Source organism: Nuphar pumila, chromosome 17 (genome assembly GCF_984573655.1).
Source record: "Nuphar pumila chromosome 17, dmNupPumi1.hap1.1, whole genome shotgun sequence".
Classification (NCBI taxonomy): domain Eukaryota; kingdom Viridiplantae; phylum Streptophyta; class Magnoliopsida; order Nymphaeales; family Nymphaeaceae; genus Nuphar; species Nuphar pumila.
The window spans coordinates 2,668,425-2,690,808 of NC_143265.1; the positions used below are offsets into that span (position 1 = coordinate 2,668,425).

General features: G+C 37.9%; 1 protein-coding gene across 1 annotated transcript in view; it reads right to left on the reverse strand.

Moving 5' to 3' along the window:
* LOC149811359 (ADP-ribosylation factor GTPase-activating protein AGD3-like) overlaps positions 1–22,384 on the reverse strand; it is a 95,802-nt gene that overhangs the window by 26,947 nt on the left and 46,471 nt on the right. The window contains exons 6-10 of the mRNA XM_089993569.1: positions 7,498–7,542; positions 6,249–6,314; positions 6,094–6,141; positions 5,804–5,899; positions 5,668–5,709 (exon numbers count right to left, since the gene is read on the reverse strand). Of these exons, the coding sequence (XP_089849695.1) occupies positions 5,668–5,709; positions 5,804–5,899; positions 6,094–6,141; positions 6,249–6,314; positions 7,498–7,542 (297 nt within the window). The remainder of the gene's footprint in view (positions 1–5,667; positions 5,710–5,803; positions 5,900–6,093; positions 6,142–6,248; positions 6,315–7,497; positions 7,543–22,384) is intronic.

Here is a 22,384-nt window from a genome sequence, read left to right on the forward strand (position 1 = left end):
TTTGTGTCCACAGTGGTAGCTGATTTATTCTCAATTTTGTTTATTTTTCCTCTGTTCAGTAGATTAAACCAACAATCAGCTTTCACATGTCCTCTTTTGTTACATAAGAAACAAGTGGGCACTCTTCTCTGATTCCCTGTACTAAAAACCCCTGAAATATTAGGTGTAGGCAAGATACCACGTCCTCCCTGCCCAAAACGTCCGCGGCCTCTGCCTCCTTGATGCCCTCCATTCCATCGTTCAAAACCTACAGAAGTGTCCATGGCCAAAACTGAATGAGGACGAGCTGATTCATGTCCTTCTGCCCTTTGCTTCATAATCATCTCATGCTGGAGAAGTTTCGCTTGGAGGTCGTCAAAAGTGGGCAAGTGAGGAAGACATGATAAAGCTGTAGTAAACATGTCAAAATCAGGACCCAATCCATTGAGGAGTTGTTGAACTTTATCTTTATCTGCAATAGCACTTCCAACAACAGCCAATTGATCAGTAATACTCTTCAAGCGGCCTATGTATTCCATGACTGTCATGGAGCCTTTCTTCAAACTTTGAAATTCATTTTTTAAGAACATAACTCGGGATTCTGATATCTGAGAGTAAGTCTGTGACAGCTTACTCCACAGATCCGCCGCAGTGCAATCATCTGAAATAGTAACCAACACTTCTTGAGAGAGTGTTGACGTAATATAAGCAACTAAAGACTGATCTCGCTTCCTCCAAGCTGTATACTCTGGATTCTTAATAGATATGGTAATTGTATCACTCTTCTCATCCTTGGTTTCCTGCAAAATAAGTCGTGGTGGTATAGGAACTAAATGTTCATCGAGATCCTGACTCCGTATAAAAGGAAGGATTTGCCTCTTCCAAGTCAAAAAACTAGAATGAGTAAGTTTTTCTGTAACGAGCTGACTCAAGAAATTTGCAGAGGGATCGGATAACGATGAGTAATCCATATCAATGGGACAATGAATAAGCAAACAAAACGAATGGAAGAAACAAACAGGCTTGAGATCACTTAATCAATCAGGATAACTTCAACAAGACATGTACCTGTGCGACCGATATCTGGAAATAACCTTTTTTTTTAAACAGAATCGAGATTGTAAACAATTACAATCTGCCTGTAGGCGTTGCACAGGGGACACTAAATAGCAATAAAGGAAAAAAAAAATTCTGGAATCAAAGAATGAATAATAAAAAAAAAACTGACACGTTAAAAGTGGAAAACAAAAGAGAGTTGCAATAAGTGACAGATGGGGAGACGAGTTGCAGTTTTATTAAAACTGACAGACGTTAAGAGGTTTATGGCTGCAGTCAGCGAGGAGAATAAAAAAAAAATTGAGATTGGGAGTTGCAACAGATTGGGAGTTGCAATAGACAGATTGAAGAGTCGAGTTTCAATAGGGCAACGAGTTTCAATAAAGGAGAGAATGAGAAAAGGGAAGATTGAAGAGCCTGTTTGAGATTGGGAGTTGCAACAGATTGGGAGTTGCAATAGACAGATTGAAGAGCCGAGTTTCAATAGGGATGACGAGTTTCAATAAGGGTAGGAGACGAGTTTCAATAAGGGGACGAGTTTCAATAAAGGAAAGAATGAGAAGGGGGAAGACGAGCCAAAACCTGGTTTTACAAATCTCGCTGAACAGGCCTCTAACAGGATTCCGCAACCCTGAGCTCTGATACCATATGAGACTTCGTAGTCTGTGGTTCAGCCTGCACAGGAAAGTAGAGAGAGAGAGAGAGAGACAATCGGCTGGGGCGGCACTCAATTGCTCGACCTCCAAGCCCTAATCTTCATATGTATAAAGCAGGTATACAACTATCCTTGTAATATCAGAGATATTACAAGGATGCCATTAATGAGTAATATACAACATGTGTTTTCAATTAACATATCATGCGTATGGATCTGGATCCAGATCCATACGCAAACTATATTTTAACAATGTTGTCCTTATTGAATGGAAATCAGATGCCGAAAAATTCAAGACACCCTGCTTCACAGATTATTTAGAAGCCAATGCAATAAGTTAAAAGGAATCAATCTAACTAAGAAGAATCAATCTGACCAACAACATATATGATCAAGAAACCAATACGCTCAAGAGAATGAATCTAATCATGAAAAAAACCCATCTGATCAAAAGCATATACGATCAAGAAAATCAATGTGTTCCAGAGAATGAATCAAATCAGGAGAAACCTATCTGATCAAAAGCATATAAGATCAAGAAAACCAACGTGTTCGAAAGAATGAATCAGATCAAGAAAAACCTATATGGGTTTCATCTACTGGCCCCACACCGAATCCACCCATACCCATGCCTTCAGAACAAAATCCTACCTCAATCGTGATTGGTGCCTGTTGTGAGAAGAACGTCGGCGATGGCGACAACAGGTGGTCGGGGTACCTCTAACGATGGTGACTCCACCGATGTGCGCAAAATCTTCAAAGAGGAAGAAAGAGATGAAAGGTGGGAGGTAAGAGGCTAGAAAAGAGAAACGAGAGTTGTTTGAGACCTCCCTCACCTTCCACTTGTATAGCGGCGACCCCCTGTCTCCGATGAACCGAGAGAGTCGGTTACCTCCTATAACCCCTCCCCTCCCTCGATCTTGCTATCTGAATTTCTTGGGCAAGAATCGTGCCCTAAACACGATTATGAGACTCGAGTTTTAATAACAAAGAAAAATGGGTCTAGGTCTGAACCCGATAACCCATAGTGCCGGATCCATTTTACCGTGGATCCGGATCTATAACAGATTATTAACCCACTCAACCCATCGGATCCTCCATGATGTGGGTCTGAATCGACATCACTTGGACAAATCCATAAGCGAATCCATTTGGGTCCATGGTGGATTCGACCCAACATATATATTTTGTACCCTATTGCCTACTCCATTTGGATCCAGTAAAGGGATCCAAGACCCAAATCTCCATTTTTTTTGTAGTTATTACACCAGATTAGTAGCAAAAGGTTATACTTAGACATATGGTGTTGATTTCTTTGAAACTTTCTCTCATGTCGCATGGATGGGTACCATCCGTCTAGTTCTCTCTGTAGTTGTTCACTATGGATGGCGTTTGTGTCAACTAGATGTGAAAAATGCATTTCTATATGGGGATTTGTCAGAAATAATATACATGCAACAACCTCCTGGGTTCGAGGTTGAGGGGGAATGTCAGAAGGTGTGCAGGTTAAAAAAGGCGATATATGGTCTGAAACAAAGTCCTCGTGCATGGTTTCAAAAGTTGTTTGACGTGATGTCAAAGTTTGGCTTTAAGCGGTCAGCATCAAACCACACATTATTTATTAAGAAAACTAACTAAGGTCTAGTTGTTATGGTGGTATATGTGGATGACATCATCCTTAAAGGAGATGATATGAACGATATTGCAGCTACAAAGGCTCATCTTCAAAAACATTTTGTTACAAAAGACCTTGGTCCTCTTAGATATTTTTTGGGTATAGAAGTTGCCAAAAGTAGTGAAGGCTTGTTTCTGTCTCAATGTAAGTATGTTCTTAATTTATTAAAAGAGACAGGAATGTTGGGAGCCAAACCAGCAAATATTCCCATGGATCACAAAGTTCAGTTGTTGGAAGAAGGGTCCAAACCTGTGGATAGCAAAAGTTATCGCTCTCTAGTAGGGAAGCTACTATATGTGACAGTGACTAGACCTGATATTGCTTTAGCAGTAAGCAAGGTTAGCCAATTTATGGAAAAACCGAATGAAGTACACTGGAATGCTGCAATGATGATTCTCAGGTACTTAAAATCTTCCCTTGGAAAAGGGTTATTATTCAAGAAAGGAGGAACCCTGGAGATAGTTGCTTACTCTGATGCTGATTATGCTGGATCTGTTGAAGATAGGAAATCTACCACTAGATTCTGTGTGTTTATGGGAGGTAACTTAATTTCATGGAGAAGTAAGAAACAAACCGTGGTTGCTAGGTCGAGTGCTGAATCAAAATATAGAGCTATGGCCCAAACGGCAGTTGAATTGTTGTGGGTTCGAAATGTACTAAATGATCTTCAAGTGAAGGTTTTATCTCCTATGGTAATGATGTGTGATAACAAGGCAGCTACATATATAGCAAATAATCTTGTGTTTCATGAAAGGACAAAACATATTGAAGTTGACTGCCACTATGTAAGAGATATGATTCAAGCTGGTCATATATCTACCAAGCATCTAAACTCGGAGGATCAAGTTGCAAATATGTTTACAAAGCCTCTTGCTAGACTCGGTTTCTCAAAATGTTGCAGCAAGCTGAGCATGATTGATATCTATGCTCCAGCTTGAGGGAGAGTGTTAAGACTAGTCGATCATTAGTTATTTTCAAGAGTTTTATCCTTAAAGTTATTTATTTACTATTAAAAGATGGTTCTTTAGAATTTTTCATATAATGCGGGACCTACTTGTAATTTGTCTTTTAGGCTAACCTCTATTTAAACAAGAGGTGTTTAGCCCTAAAGGTTTACGATTTTTCCCTCTCAGTTGCTCTCTCTTTCTCTCTCTCTACCTCAGTTTCTGAGCAGTATTGGATTTCTCCACAATATATAAAATTCATTTTTTTTAGTTTTTTGCCCTAAAATGGACAAAAATAGACTTGGTCAAAGTTGACTGAGTCCAAAATGTGGACAGACTCGGCCCCGGTGCGTTGACCGAGTCCGACACTTGGTTGACCGTGTCCGCCCCGTGTCCGAAGCCGCACCCGTGTCAGGGCGTGTCGATGCGGGTGCGTCGACCCCCTAGCCGAGTCTGTGTGACATAGTTTGAACACCTGTTTAGACTTGGTAACCCATCCTATATTGATCGGCCATGATTTTCCACTCCATGAAGCCCATTATGCTCGTTTGTGATGCTGAAATTCTACAGATTTCCATAGGAATAAAACCAAATCACCGAAATTTGTTACATGTGAACTGTCAAGGTCTCAAAATCAGTTTTTGTGCATGACTGTCTTTCATATGGAGGAATTTAGTTTCCTTTCAGAGATGGAATTTCGTGTTTTTATGTGGGAGAGTTCCTTGACTCAAGTTCACTAAGATGCTAACTCTAAGTATCAGACTTGTTGCGGACATGGATGAAATAGGAACGAAGACTGATGATTATGATGATAATGGATCTCTGATGGGCAAGGTGAAAATTGTGAATGAAGTTAAATCTGTTGAACTTCACATGCATAGGCTGAAATTTTCTTTGAGAAGAAAAGCATGTCTCAAATATTTCCTTTGACTAATAAAATTAACTAAACCTATGCATAAACCTAAAATTTACACACAATTTCGATAACCTGTGCATTGCATTTATTTATTTGATACCTTTGAAAGGAAAACCAAAGATGTATTTACAATAGATGCATGCAAGTCGCTTGGCCTTCTCTTCTTGGTTGAAGGAAAAGAAGAGCAGAAATGAAGCAATATTTCAGTGGGAATTTGGAAGAAACAGAAGAGTTTGTATTTTTTCTTTTTTCTGAGGGAAAGAAGCAGAAGAGTTTATATTTAAGAATGTAGATTTCAGTTCTTCCAGATGTTGAAGAAATTCTTAAATAAGTCTGAACTAGAATTCACGTCAACTATCAAATTTCCAGGCTATCAATCGGTTTCAAAGAAACAAAAAAGGGACAAAAGGTGCCAGTAATTGCATAATCGATAAAGGCATACCTGATGGATATAGGGCTCCATTTGATGTAACAACTCATAACCCTGCAAAAAAATTCGAAACAATAAGGAGCTTAATGCTCAAATTAATCTATCAAATATCTAGAAAAATAGGGTAGCAACCCAATATGTGGCATACTTGCTTAAAATAGCGAAGATGAGCATCCATTGTCCCACTAACAGCTTCCAAGAACTCAAACCTCTTCTTTGCCTCCACATTTGATAAAGCAGTTACCTGTAAAGAAGGTATGTTGACTCAAGAAGGAAGCAGCACAAGCATCAATAATTTCAATACTTGTTTTTGCAGTCACTCATAAACAGTAAGAACTAATGTGTGCAAACTAGTGTACTGTGTATGTGTGTGTGTGCATGCATATGTTTGTCTCTATAGGATAAAACAGGAAAGGAAGTTGCACAAGATGTATATACCAGATTGAAGCGAGCTTGTTCAAAAGAAGCCCTTGCACTGTGAAGCTCCTGGAATATGTCTATGACCAAATCAGAAATTACATATTCAAAAAAGAAACAAAAGAAAAAGATGTAAGGTGATCTGCACATGTTTTGAAGCTAATGCAGGATAATACCTCCTCTGCAACAGCAACAACATCCATCTTGGTGCTTTTCCTCAATGACAAAAACTTCTCTCGAACCTGTAGCATAAAATTGGAAATTGGAATCAATCAAGTAAAGTGCTAGATGACTTGATTTTGCAATAACCCCCTGACCAGCTACAAAACTATCATCAAATCTAGAATAACATCAAATATTGATTACTAGAACATGGCCTTCAATATTGCATTGATGCATGTAAAAACAAACCACTATGTCTTGCCATGCCTGGGTAGAGCATCTTTAACATGAAAAGGAATTCACAATACATGCTCATTACAATCATGGTTTCACTACAGATAACTACTGGATACTTGTATCCTTTATGAGGATTCACATCATCCTCAACCATATATTCCACATGCAAAATTACATTAATTCAAACTACAATCTCATTAAAAGTCTAGGAAAATCTGAATTTTTTTTAATTAAAATATACATGTACCAGAGGACTATGTGCCATTTATGGTCAGCAATATGAGAACTTCCAGGCGATATTACCACCATCATGATAGACAATTTGCATAGATACCATTGACCAATTAATTACAAAAGCAAAGGAAGCTCTCACTTTTTATTTTGTAGGACAGACATGGGGCGAAATGCCAATTTCAGTTTTGGAGAGGTAAAGCTGAGAAAGGCTTGTATGTGATCATTTGGTTGTAGCATTGCTCATTGACTTTCAAGGATAACAGAAGGGGACCAAAAAGCAGCAAATGGGGACAAAGAAAAAGGGTGCCTTTTCCAAGTGGTAGCTGTGCCTTTTCCAAGTGGGATCAGTGTTCATGAAACTTTCTTCACCCTCCTCATTTTTCCTGCTCCTTCCTACAGGGGGTGGCACAGCTACCACAATAGGAGTTTGAAAGCAGGACAGCACTACATGCAAAGAATGATAATAACAGTGATATACAATTGGCTACCTGGGAAGTCATGACACGCCATTTTGACAGTGTCTTGCAATTTTGGCAGTGTGTCTTGGTGACTTTTTTTATGATGAGGAACCCTCGCCGAAGTGAGGAAAACCTCGGGTGGGGCCCCACAACCACCCTGCCTTACATGGCCCACCTCTAAAAGCTATGGACACACCCTTCCAGCGGGGTTTGATCTGGCGCCTTCATCTCAGAACCTTCACAACCACCCCGCTGGCCACACGGGCGATCCCTGCAGTGTCTTGGTGACATAACAGACATATATTGACATGTACGGAAAATTTTCAATGCACACCTGGTCATAAATGAGGCTTGCTTTATCAAAGCGCTTACGTACTTCCTGCAATGAAAGAAATGTATGCATGACATGTTAACAACCAGTAAAATCACTTAACCACATGCATTTTTTAGAATCACAACCACCTTCACCATTTAGTTATGTCATATGATTAAGCATGGGGTAGAGAGACAAAACAAAGAGGAACACAGCAATACATGTAGTGTCCAGCTGAGGTGCACTCCAGGTATGTGTCATTACTTTATCAGAATATATGAACACAGAATAAGTGCCAAATGCACTCTGCACCAGCTAAATATATAGGTAAAGGCCTCCCCTTCAATATGAAATCCATATGTTAAAGGTGATAATAAAAAAATCAAGTGAACTTAGGCTGTCTTAAAAGCACCCACAGAACCTACGCATAGGACCCTTGATGTGCAAACCATAATGTCATACATAATCAACTGACTAAATATAGAATGTCACTAATGGGTTCAGTTCTTTAAGCATCTAGACAATAAATAGGAAAAACTAGATAAAGATTGAAATCCAAAAGACACCATCATTGCATAAGAACATCCGCTAGAAACAAAACTAGAAACAATTTGCCATATGCTTCAAGGATGCCTAATGAGAAAAAGGAGAAATATAACAATTGCAAGTAGATCATGTATTTAATTAAGAGTGCTTAATTTAGAAAAGGAAATGAACTACATCTTTCCAAAGACCTTCAAAAAAGGAATGCAGTTTACCAGTTAGGACAGCAGCATTGAGATGAAAACCATTAAAAAGGACAGCATAGACACACTTTATGGGTTGAAGAGAAACACAAAGTAGACAACCCTACAACAGCAAACAAGAGCCCCAAAAAGCACACACACAATGATCGTATATAGTCGTGCTTTCTTTCAGCTGAGAAATTCCAACATCCACTGCATTGTGTTGCGCTATACAAAAGAAAAAAAACAAAATGAAAACTCACTAGAACTTATGCCCATCCTAAAGCACAAACTATCTTTGGCTACTTCCACGATTTCATCACAGATTTAGATTGCAAGTAAATGGTTAAATGTACTACAAGAGCCAGAAACCCAAAACCTTTTAAGAAACAACCATAGTAAGATTGTCATTCAAATGTTTCTAGACCATGACACTCCCAAAACTGCTGTAACATTCATGTCTTGTATGAAGCTACGGGTACTAGTTGTAATGAAATGGACTCAATCCAATAGACATGCAAGAACACACTTCAATCAAGTAACACACTTGATTGAATGAACCGCACCACCCTCATAAGGGTCAAAATATATATGTTATTGCATAGAGAAACCCCTTACAAGAGTAAGAAATACAAGGGCCATGAAGGCCTATTTATAATACAAAGAGGCACTAAAGGGGGCAGCTCCAAGTGGCTGTTGGGCTGCTCCCAACGGTCACATTTGTGACGGTTGGGGGCAGCTCCAATAGCTATTTGGAGCTGTCCTATCAAGTCTGAAAAAGGAGACTTATTACAAAAATATATAAGAAATAAAAAGACAAAATAAAATATGGTCAGTATTAAGACTGACTGGATCGTTGTATCTCTGTACCCATTATGGGTTTGGGTCTGGACCCGAAATCCATGTATTTATCCTATTGTTTGTATTGGGTCTGGATCTAATGTAACATCCAGACCCAATCTAATTTCAATATAAATATAACATATAGGGCACGATCCTGTTGTTGAGGATCGTACCACTTGTTGCTGCAGCCTCCCTCTCTCTCACAGGCGTCTTCTCCCTACTTAGCACCAACCTAACGACGGTGGGCACATTCTTACATGGTATCAGAGCGGGATCGCATCTGACTTCAGTTCAAGGGCGTGAATCCGATTCCAGAAAGTAACTCGAGAAATTCATCTTCTGTTCCAGGTTAGTAAAACCCCAATTTTTTTCTTTCATCGATTCTTTATTCAATCTTTGGGTTTTCAGATCTGTTTTCGTTCCAGATCTGATTTCGTTCCAAATCTGAGTTTGTCTCTTCCTATTGCAAAAAATAATAATTTTTTTATCGATTCTTATATCTGATTTTTCAGATCTGCTTCTCTTCTCATCGATTCTTTATTTCCATTCAATCTTTGGGTTTTCGGACCTGATTTCGTTCTAGATCTGAGTTCGTCTCTTTCTATTGCAAAAAAAAAAAATTTACCCACCTTCATCGTTGATTCCAGATCTGATTGGTGCATTAGATATATTCGTGACTTGCCCCATCTACCTCGCATTAACATTAGTTCTGACTCTTCACGTCAGAACTCTCATCTTACAGAATTTATTGGGTTTCAAACTTGTATACCCATTTTCGTCAGACCTGACGTTACATTTTTGGAGTCTGCGATAGATCTGTGGAGATTCTGACCAGTACCAATCGGGCAGTCCACTAAAGGTATTTGAGAAGCAGTGACCCGTATCTAAAAAAAAAAAAGGGTCATGAACACCGATTGTTTCTCTAACTTGCGGGACTGTCTTGTTGATATATTTCTCGTTCTCCTCTTCATTTCCATTTATTCTTATTCCTTTCATGGATTCTCCTTCTCTTCCATCTAGCTTCCTTGGTCAACTTATTTCCGAGAAACTCACCCACTCGAATTACTTAACTTGGAAGAGGCAAATATTGCCTTTTATTAGGAGTTTGGATCTCTCTGGATATCTTGATGGATCTGTCCCTACACCACCAGAGTTTGTTTTGCAAGAGGAGAGAGATGATGAAGGGGAGGTTTCCAACAAATTGGTTCGTAATCCAGAATTCACAGCATGGAGGAGAAAGGATCAGGTGGTTGTGGCATATATTACTTCTACTCTTTCCCAAGATGTATTAGTGGGCATTCCCGACGAATGCTCCGCTATGGAGCTATGGCAGAGATTGGCGCAAACCTATTCACAGATTTCAGAGGCCAGAATCCTACATTTGAAGAAAGAATTTCAGCTCTTAAAGAAGGAAAACTTGACAGTCACAGAGTACATAAACAAAGTCAAGACCATCACTGATCAACTCGCCATGGTGGGCTGTGAAATTCCTGACAAAGAAAAAGTTCAACAGGCACTAAATGGTATTGAATCTGATTATCACATGCTGGTCACATCCCTCCTATGCCTTCCATCTTTACCAAGTTTTGAGGATCTTCGCGCGAAGCTATTACAGTATGAAGTTACTATTCGAGGAGAAGAGATTCACTCCAGCCACCATGATGTATTGGTTACAGGGATGATGTCAGGACGAGGATGTGGAGGCTTTTGAGGTGGACGTGAACAGGGAAGGAATAGTCAAGGAGGATGAGGATTGTTGCCCACGCCCAACGTATCACCTAATTCTTTCCCAGGGAATCAGAGCTCTAGAAACATACCGACATGTTTTCAATGCAACAAAAGGGGGCACATCAAAGCTAATTGTTGGTTCAATCCACAGAACAAGGAAAAATTCAATGGTGCAGGATCCTCTCACAGAGGAAGAATAGGAGAAGACTCGAAGGATGATAAAAAGGATAATGTGAAGAATCTTCTGATATATGTTCTTTCATGTTTAAGCTTCAAGCAGAATGAGCAAGGAACCTAGTGCATTGATTCTGGGGCTGCAACACATGTGACAGGTGATGTCGGTAAGATTTTAAAACTTGTTCCTTATCGCGGAAAATTTCATATTAAAATTGGAGATGGAACTCTTCACTCTATATCTCATACTAGAAATGTTAACCTTTCCCTTCCTAATTCTTCTCTAAATTTGTCCAATGTCTATCATTCTCCAAGTATTGTCAAGAATATTGTCTGTCTCTAAACTTGTTGATGATACTAATTCTTCCGTTGAATTCACTCCTTCTTCTGTATGTGTCAAGGATCTTTTCACAAAGAAGACACTCGTTGAAGGAGAACGACAAGGAAATATGTATATCCTCAAGGAACTTTCTTCTTCTTCTGTTCGTGGTGCTTCATCAAATTCATTCGTCATTCAGCCAGTGTCGTCCAAAGATTGTTTTAGTTTATCTCAGTGTAATAAGCCAGAGATTTGGCATCGTCGTTTGGGTCATTGTAATGGTTCCTTCATTAAGAAACTTGTGTTGAGTGGACTTGTTCCAGAGTCTAGTCTGAGTGTTGAGTCTAATATTTCACTTTGTTCCAGTTGTCAAATATGCAAGAGTCATGTTCTTCCTTTTAATTCAATAAATCAAAGAGCTTCAGTACCTTTTGAAATTGTGTATTCTGATGTTTGGGGTCTTGCCCCCACAATCTTCTTTATACGGGAGTCGCTATTATGTAACCTTTATTGATAGCTACTCCAGATATACTTGGATTTATTTTATGAAACATAAATCTGAAGTGTTCATGTTAAAATATGTAATCTCATAGACAGCTCATATCTCATATGTAATCTCATAGACAACTCATGTAATCCCTTGTAATGTTTTTCTTTTTTTTTAGTTAGTTTAGTTCTAATTTAAACCCAACTAGAACTCGCTTAAAATCTATTTTTAGGACACTTTTAGGCTTCACCTTTTTGACCAAGTCAAAAAGGTGAAGCTCCAAGGGAGCCGTTGGGAGTCCAATGACTCCCTTGTGGCTCCTCTCCCCTTCTTCTATAAATATGGGGTTGTTTCCCAAGCATTCTTTGTTCTTTATTTTTTGTGGGAGTTCTCTCCCAAGTTTATGAAATCTTGTTCTTTATTTTATGTATACCCTCTTTTGGGTATTGTGTATGAGTGTGAGCTCTTTTGTGTAAATGCCTTTGTTTCATAAATCCTCTTTGTGAGTGTTGAAAAAACAATCCTTGTTAGGGATTGCTACATTCTTTCATGGTATCAAAGCAAGGTCGATAGAAGCAATCAGTCCAGAGTTCTTCTTGTGCATTGGGAAGCATGTCGTTCGTGCTTTTCTCAAAGAAAAGAAGCCTCTTTCAAGAGCTAGTTGCGTGGAGCCTTGGAAGCTTGGAAGACTAGATATTTTTGCTTCTTGTGGTGGTGTACTTCTTTCTTTTTCTTTCCTTCTTCTCCCCTTCTTCCTTTCCTAAACTTGTAAAATGGATGACAATGATAATGTCACCATTAAACCCATAAAACTCAATGATTCTAACTATATAACATGGGCTTCTATCATGAAGCACCTCATTTGGGGAAAGGGGTTATGGGGATTAGTGGATGGAACCGATGAGGAACCTAAACTAATGCTCACTAAAGAAGAAGAAGGAAAAGAAATACCTCTTTCGGAGGTAGAAAAAGTTAAAGTTGTTTCCACTTATGAGAAAAAGTGGAAAGAATGGAGAATGGGTCACGCCAAGATTATGTCTTGGCTCATTTCTAGTGTGGATATAAAGAAGTGTTCAAGCCTTACGAAGTTTGAATACACTAATGATGCTTGGGACTATCTCAAGAGAATGTATTCTCTTAAAGATATTGCCCATATACGTAATCTTCAAGAAAATGTTCGCAATATGGTTCAAGGAGATAAAAGTATTAGAGAATACTATAATAGCTTGTCCGAGCTATGAGAAGAATTGACTCTCCTTGAACCAAAGTGACATTGTCCATGAGATATAGAGCTTCGCCAAAATCAAATAAATGCGGAGCATTTTTTTCAATTTATTAATGGTTTAAGAACGGAATTTGAGACAACCAAGTCTGCTCTTCATCATTGAGGGAAGGTTCCCTCTATTGAGGACACAATTGAAGAATTGAGCATGGAAGAAAACCGACAGAAGAAAAGAATCTCAAAAATTGATGATGACTCAGTTTTAGCTGTTTCAAGACCAGGGAATCATGTTCGTGCATATAAACCTCCACATTTTGGAAGAACATATGATGAGAAATACGGAAGTAAGGTGGAAAGAAAAGAAGTAATTTGCTATTATTGTCGTGAACCTGGGCACGTCAAGACGCACTGCCCAAAGTTAAAGAAGACTTATGAAAAGAAGGTTGCTACTGTTGAAGACCAGCAAGAGACAAAAGAAACATCTATTGGAAGCATGTCATTATCTCAGCTAGTGGAGGCACTTCAACCACTTCTTAAAGGAGCTTCCCCATTTGTTGGAGCTGCAGTCTCTTCAGTAAGCATCTCCGATCCAGGTAAACCTTTTTGGCTTCTTGATTCTGACGCATCTTTTCATATGACCCCTAACATAGAATTATTGTCTCAATATCATAACTCAAGTGGTTTAAACGTTTTGACTACCGACGACACTCCTCTTGAGATTAAGGGAATAGGATGTTTTGAAAATTCTTCTCAAAACTCAAACAAATTTCGTATTCCAAAAATTAGATATATTCCCAAACTTCATTTAAACCTTTTATCTGTATCTCAGTTAACTGATCATGGGTGTAATGTTTCCTTCTCCTCTCATGATTGTCGAGTACAGGATCACCAGTCAGGAAAGCTGATTGGGGAAGGCCATAGAGAAGGAAGCTTATACTACATGGGTTTTTTGGATTTTCCCAAGAGTACACTGTGTTGCAATGTTCAAAAATTGGATTTGGATCTTTTGCACAAAAGATTTGGACATCCTTGTATATCCAAGATTCAACACTTTCCGAACATGGAAAAATTTTGTAATTTTGAAACTTTTACATGTGAAAATTGTATTCTTGGAAAAATAAAAAGATTACATTTTCCGGAAAGAACTTTTGTTTCTACAAGACCACTTGAGTTGATTCATTCTGATGACTGGGGCCCTGCACCAATTATATCAAAAGGTGGGTTTGTTTATTATGTTATCTTTGTAGATGACTTTACACGACACACTTGGATTTATTTTCTTAAACATAAATCCAAAGTCTTCTCGCATTTTAAAATCTTTCATAATATGATCAAAAATCAGTTTAAAAAGGATATTTCAATATTTCGTACCGATTTAGGAGGAGAATTCTTATCAAAGGAATTCAAAGATTATTTAAATCAATATGGAGTTATACATCAAAGGTCATGTCTCTACACTCCTCAACAAAATGGCCTAGCTGAAAGAAATCATAGGCACATTATTGAGACAACAAGAACCCTCCTCATATCACATCAAGTACCAAAAATTTTATGGGCTGAAACAGCCTTAACTGTTGTTTATCTCATCAATAGGATGCCCTCTTCGTCGTTAAATAATATTTCTCCAATCGAAAAGCTTCTTAAACAAATTCCTGATTACTCTAGGTTAAGGGTATTCGGGTGCAAATGTTTTGTATTCTCAGATAAAAATGATAAGCTTTCCTCTCGAGCTATTCCTTGTGTCTTCTTAGGATATGCAAGTCATCAAAAGGGTTATAGATGTTTTGACTTTAGAAATAACATATTATATGTCTCAAGAAACATATCCTTCTTAGAAAATGAAAGTCCATTTGAAACCAAAGCATCTGCAGAAACAGAGGAGTATTGCTTTCTATTTGATTTAGTCTCAAAGAATAAAGAATGTAATGTTGAGCAAGATGATCAAAGTGATATTTCTCCTCTTGAACCAATTAGTGATAACCAAGAGTTCATTCAATATTCTAGACGAGGAAATTCAGAAAGACCATGTGCCCTTGAGAGGTACTCTGTAGAATCAGAACTCGAGGTGTCAACAAGAAAATCTACTAGGATCTCAAAAATTCCTGAGAAATTTGTGTCATATAAATCTTTTTCGCCAAAATTTCAAGCCTTTATAGCCTTAATTCACTCCTATGAAGAACCTCCCAGTTATGTTATAGCCAAAACTCAACCATAATGGGTAAAAGCCATGCAAGTGGAATTAGAAGCCTTAGAAAAGGCAAACACTTGGACTATATAAGAACTTTCGCCTAACAAGAAACCTCTTGGTTGTCGATGGGTTTACAAAGTAAAGACTAAAAGCGATGGCAGTCTTGAGCGGTTTAAGGCTAGATTAGTTGCCAAAGGCTACGCTCAATAATATGGAATAGATTATGAGGAAGCCTTTGCTCCAGTAGCCAGAATGACCACAGTTAGAATTCTAATTGCCCTTGCCTCTATAAAACAATGGTCTATATATCAAATGGATGTTAAGAATGCGTTCTTAAATGGTAGTTTAACTGAAGAAGTATACATGGATCCACCACCAGGAATTGATGTTCCTAAAGGAAAAACTCTTCGTCTAAATAAAGCCTTGTATGGACTTAAACAAGCTCTGAAGGCTTGGTATGATAAATTTAGCAGGGTGATGTTTGATTTTGGTTTTCAATCTTATCTTACTGACACTGCTTTGTTTGTTAAGAATTCTAATACAGGTATCATTATCCTCCTTTTGTACGTCGACGATATGATCATCACTGGCAGTGACAAACAGGGAGTGTGCAATATTAAAAAAATTCTCAAAACTCACTTTGAAATGAGTGATTTGGGTTTCTTAAAGTACTTTCTTGGTATAGAAGTTGCTTATTCTTCTAGAGGATATTTGCTAACACAATCTAAGTTTGCTTTGGATATTGTTGTCAGGTCAGGTATTTCAGATGAAAGACATGTGGACACTCCAGAAGTTGTAAATGTCAAGATGAAGAGTGATAATGGAGAACCTCTTGAAAACCCAACTTCGTATAGACAACTCGGTCGTGATGACATGGAGTTTGGGGTTCTCTTGCCTAACCCTAGCCTGGAAACCCCAAATCTGGCAGATTTGGGGGTTATAGACCTTGAAACAGATAACTCAAATCTATGTTCCAAATTCTGTTTAGGTATACGAATTAGGGCATGGGGGTTTCTTTATTTTGAATGTGCATGAGAAGAGTCATGTATAAACTGATTTAGTTTGGTTACACAATGTGCATTATATGCATCGCACAGTATGAACCGTTATGAAGTTTTCAGACAGATCTTTTTATGCTATGGGATTAAAAATTTCAGGTGTTTTAAGAGGTGTAGAACTGCTTGCTATGTTATGGTTTGATTATTACGTTGTAGATTGTCATCCAGTTCGATTACCTATGATTTTTGTTCTTTGAGCTGTGATTAAATTTGATCCCTACGAAACTCTGTGTTCTGTCATTAAACCATAATCTATATTATAATAAAAGACTACGTTAATGTACCAGTTATATCAAATCTATTCCTGTGCGATTATTAATTGATATTCAATCTGAATACATATGTCTTAGTTACTTGTTAGCAGACTTGAGTTCTATTCATTTTCTTAACTATTAGAATTGAGTTAATCCGAGTTCATGTGATCATGTATGGTCTTACACAGTCTTATATCATTAAAGCATGTATATTTTTTAAGAATTTCTTGTAAACATATAAGTAGTCAAGGCCTGAAGCCTTAGGGTGTTTAGTAGACACTTGATTTGGGTTTTTCCTGAATAGTTTAGTTTTGGGGAAATCTATATAGTGATTAACCAAAATGCTGACTGGGAAAATACTTGTTAGGTACCCATCTTCTGTGGGTTGTTTCAGTGCATAGCAGAAAATGAAACTTCTGTTATAAAACTGTGTGTGAGAGGGTTGTACTCACGCTGAAATCGTGAGATACGCAACCTAAATTCATGTGGGGACACGTGCATTAAGCTAAACTGTGTTCATAATGGTTGATTTTATTTATAATGTTAATCTTGTTCATTCATGATAGGTTGATAGTGAGGCTCATGCATGAAAGTTATCAGGTCTGTTTCTGTATTGCATACATAATTGGGTTTGATGGACAGATTTATCATGGGGTTTGTGTACAAGTACCATGTAAATGTTTCTTGAAACCCTGAGATTTGGATAATGATCGGATCATGTTGGTCGATCCTTGTGTGCATTAAGATAATTGTGCAAACTGTATTTTCTTTCCTGAAAATCTATCATTTCAATATGACTGGTTGATATGTGTTGGCTGGACTGAATTGGCTATATTTCTAGCTAGGAGGTTGGCGGGTCTGGGATTGTTAAGCCCGACTAACTTCCCTAGCATATGGCAAAGCTTACACTTCTGCCTGGTAATTGGTAAATGTTGTTTTTACATTTCATGATACTAGTTGTGTAATCTTGATTGTGAGTATGACTCAGTTAATGTTTCTTCTTGAGCATGTATGCTTTATGGATATATGAAACTGACATGTACACTCATACACTCAAAAGAAATGTGCATTGGTTAATACACGTATACGATGTAATTACCACACATAGTGAAAATGCATATGATTGAGTAATTACATGCATATGGTTGGGTTATGTTTGCATGAGTACACATGCTTTTGGCACTATTGGCCTAGTGTTATGAATGAACACTACTTGGTTTTATTATGTGATGCATCGATGGCCTAAATGGACCATCACCGGCCTAGAGAGCCGTGGGTTGGGTTTCTTTCATATATATTTTGAACTGCATCACTTAAACCACATAAGTTGGTATGACACACTACTACACTGTTCTAATTGTTTATACGGGATGGAATTCTGAAAGGGTCCCCGCAAGGGAGAATGCGGGTTTTCACTTTACTTTTGCATATGGTGTTGCAAACTTAAATAATTGACTTTAATAAAAATATAATGAATAAGAACAGTGTAATATACGTTCTGAGATATCTTATCTGAAGTATGAGAATCTTAGAGATCCGGACTTGGGGAGACTGTGAGGATACAAAAACTCTGTGTGCTATAATTTTGTTTCATGAACCCGATATTGAAGTTCTTTCTCCTGGCCACGGTTTTATGGAGAGTCCGTCACTTTACCCGGGAGTGGTGTGTTTGACACATGTGTTGTTTATGGTACCAAGGAAGTGACACTTGTGGGCGTGGGGTGTCCCTTGTGTCCCCGACATTAAATGTGGAGGTCTAATGTTCCGAAGGTGATTCGGTCGAGGGCTAAGTTGAAACCTAGTAATAAAATACAAATTGTGTGCTAAGTTACCCTGGGAACCTAACTTAACCTCGAGGATTTTACCCGTTTGGTGTATCCGCGGGCGATGAAAATTAAAAAGAGGAACTTAAAGTTGTGTGCATTTAATAGGGCATGCATATGAAAAAAGAAAAACTTAAATGGAAGATAACAAAAGGAATCATGTATTGCACATGATCATGCATTTTTCCTGCTATGCACTAGATCATGCAAAATTGAATTGTTCTATAAATCATAATAGAATGGTGGGTGTATTGTTATTTACTTCCTAAAAAGCATGCTGAAAGATCTTGTTACTTAGTTCTTGTATATGCTCATGCCTTACTGTTTCTTCCTGCCTAACATATGTAACTGGTTGCATGTATAGCTAATTAAATTCTGAAAATTTTTATATCTGCACTCACTCAAATCATTACATGAAATCTTATTCATGTTCTTTGTCTCACCTAGTTTCTTTAGAAGTAGTTGTGCTCAGAATTTCGGTTCTGACACCCTACTTTGTTGGTTTTTCACAGGAAATGGTGAACAGTGAGGTTGGACTGACGACTGGGAATGGATGAGAGTCATACTTGGGCTTGACAACTTCAGCAGGGGACACAGTGACTCTTTCGTTTGTTTCAGTTCTTCTTGCTTTTTCAGTTGTTGCTTTATTTTCAGTCGAATAAAACCTTTTCTCTGAAATTTACTCTTATTCATAAATAAAGAAATTGTTCTGGTTCTTATGGATGACGGTTGCAAGTTCGTTTGTGGTGTTTGGGCTATCCAATAGAAATTAGAACTGTGAGCACCCCGGATCTCTGGGAAGGTTTCCGCATTGATTGAAAAAAAATATATATATTCCTCATTTTCAAAGGGTATAATTTGGGGTCATTACAGCTACAAAGGCTCTCTTGAGTCGAAAGTTTAAGATGAAAGATTTGGGGGTTCTGCGTTATTTCTTGGGAGTTGAAGTAGACCGGCGGGATAAATATCTTTTGCTAACTCAACATAAGTATACCTTAGATTTACTGGATAAGGCAAATATGAAGGATTGTAAACCTCTGTCCACTCCTAGTGTATTAAATCATAAGCTCAATGCTCTAGATGGGGAGGCATATGGAGATCCCAGACAATATCGCAGCCTCGTGGGTATGCGTCAATATCTCACTTTCACTAGACCAGATATTGTGTACGCAGTGAATCAAGTCCTGTAATTCATGCATGATCCACACACAGAACATATGAATGCTGTCAAGAGAATTCTTCGGTACTTAAAGGAAACACTTGGGGATAGCTTAGTTTATCATCAATCTAAGACTAAAGGAGAGCAACATAGACTAATTGTGTATGCATATGCTGATTGGGCTGGAGATCCAGATGACAGAAGGTCAGTGTCGGGCTATTGTGTTTTTATTGATGAAAACTTAATAGCATGGAGTAGCAAAAAACAGCGTGCAGTTGCACGATCCAGTACAGAGGCTGAGTATAGGTCTATGGCAGCAGCTACAGCAGAGGTTGCATGGATGAGACATCTTTTGGTAGAATTAGGAGAAACCATTCTACCCACTACTCTTTTGTGTGATAATCAGAGTGACATCCAGATTTCCTTCAATCCCATTCATCATATCCGTACAAAGCATATAGAGATTGATCAACATTTTATTCGGCAAAAAGTGGAAGACAGGGAAGTTGAACCTGCTTATATTCGGACGACTGATCAGGTGGCGGATTTGTTTACTAAAAGTCTTACCAGCATACAATTTTGGTTCTTGAAGAGCAAGTTGTTCATGGTGCATGACCATGCACAACTTGAGGGAGGATATTAAGACTTACTGGATCGTTGTATCTCTGTACCCATTATGTATTTATCCTATTGTTTGTATTGGGTCTGGATCTAATGTAACATAATGTAATATCCAGACCCAATCTAATTTCAATATAAATATAACATATAGGACATGATCCTGTTGTTGAGGATCGTACCACTTGTTGCTGCAGCCTCCCTCTTTCTCACAGGCGCCTTCTCCCTCCTTAGCACCAACCTAACGACGGTGGGCACATTCTTCCAGTCAGCCCCTAATGGGCTGACACCTATTATAATGAAAAGACCGAAATACCCCTAATGGGTATTTTGGTTTATATATATATATATATATATATATATATATATATTAACACCCCCCTCAAACTCATTGTAGAACAATCGAGAGTTTGCCAAGTAAGAAGTGAAATCGAGGTGACGGAAGCGCTTTAGTGAAGAAGTCTGCTAGTTGATATTTCAATGGAACGTAAGGCAATGCGATGGTCTTCCTCAGGAATTCTTCACGAATATAGTGGCAATCAATTTCAATATGTTTTTTCCTCTCATAGAATGTATGATTGTTTGCAATGTATACAATGCTTTTGTTGTCACAACATAGTCTGGAGGGTTCTGCGATGTGAATTCTCAAATCCTCGAGTAGTTGTCGCAACCAAACTAACTTAGATGTAGTCGTTGCCATAGAACAATACTCAGCTTCAGTGGAGAAGAGAAACACCTTATGTTGCTTCTTGCATCGCCATGAAATTAAAGAAGCACCTACAAAACACATAAACCAGTGGTTGAGCGCCTATCATTCACATTCCCACCCCAGTCAAAATTAGAATATGTAATGACTTCTAACGAGGAAGAGGATGATAAAAACAATCCATGATTGATGGAATTCTTAATATATCTAATAATTCTCATTACAACACTCATATGTACTGTAGTGAGAGCATGATGAAATTAACTAACAGAATGAATAGCATGAGAAATATCAGGATGAGTAATAGACAAAAAAGACAAAGCTCCAATCATTTGTCTATACGGAGTTGGATCTTGCAAAGGTTCTCCATCATCTTTCTTCATTTTTGCATTTATAACCTCTAGAGTATCAACACATTTTTCATCTGAGAGTCCTGATCGTTTAATGATCTTTGTTGATACTTCGTCTGTGACAAAAAATAACCACGAGGTGAGTAAGTCACTTTTATTCCAAGAAAATATCGTAGAAAACCAAGGTTTGTCATGTCAAAGTTGTCTTCAACACATCTTTGATATGATTAACCCCTTGTCTGTCACCGTTTGTGATTATCATATCATCTACGTAAAGTAGTAATATCACCATTCCTGCATTGGAAGACTTAACAAATAATGTAGTGTCAGTAAAACAAGATTTAAAATGAAAGTTGTGTCGTCACACTGTTAAACCTATCATACCAAGCTTTGGGAGCTTGTTTTAATCCATACAAGGTTTTTCGTAACCGAAGGATTTTCCTATATGCTAAATTCAAACCTAGTGGAGGATTCATGTAAACCTCCTCATCCATATTATCATTCAAAAAAACATTTTTTACGTCTATTTGAAAGATAGGCCATTTTTTTTATTGAAGCTATAGAAATAAGTGTTCTAACGGTGGTCATCCGAGCGACTAGAGCAAACGTCTCATCGTAGTCTATTCTATATTCTTGATTGTATCCCTTGGCTACTAGCCTGACTTTGTATCTTTACAATGACCCATCTCATTTAGTTTTTATCTTATAGACCCATCTACATCCTATAGTTTTCCTTTAAGTAATGTTTGGATTTCTCAGGTTTTTGCCTTTTCCAAAGCTTTGAATTCATCATTCATCGCCTTAATCCATTCTTGATGATTTTTAGCATCATAATAAGATGTCGATTCTATATATGAGTGTAAGGCCATTAAACATGATTTATACCTTGGTTCAAAGGAATCATATGATACAAATCTACTATAAGCTTTTGAAATTCTTACGGATTTTATAATACTATAAGAATCTACATCTTGATTTTAAGAATATCTTTGTAAAGCACATGGTGGATGGTCTTCGGTACGTAGAGTATAGGTTTGTATGTTACCATGAGACATGTCCATATTATTAAGACCCTCATTTACATTCCCATTTGCATCATGAGTGTCTTCAATCTCACTCTCATGCACATTATGAATGTTTTTACACCTTTCATGCTCTTTGACAAGGTAAAAAAGGAAAGAATAATCACAACTCTCTTGGATTTTTTCTTTGCTAAAACCAATTTCATTTTCAAGAAAAGTAACATTTCGTAAA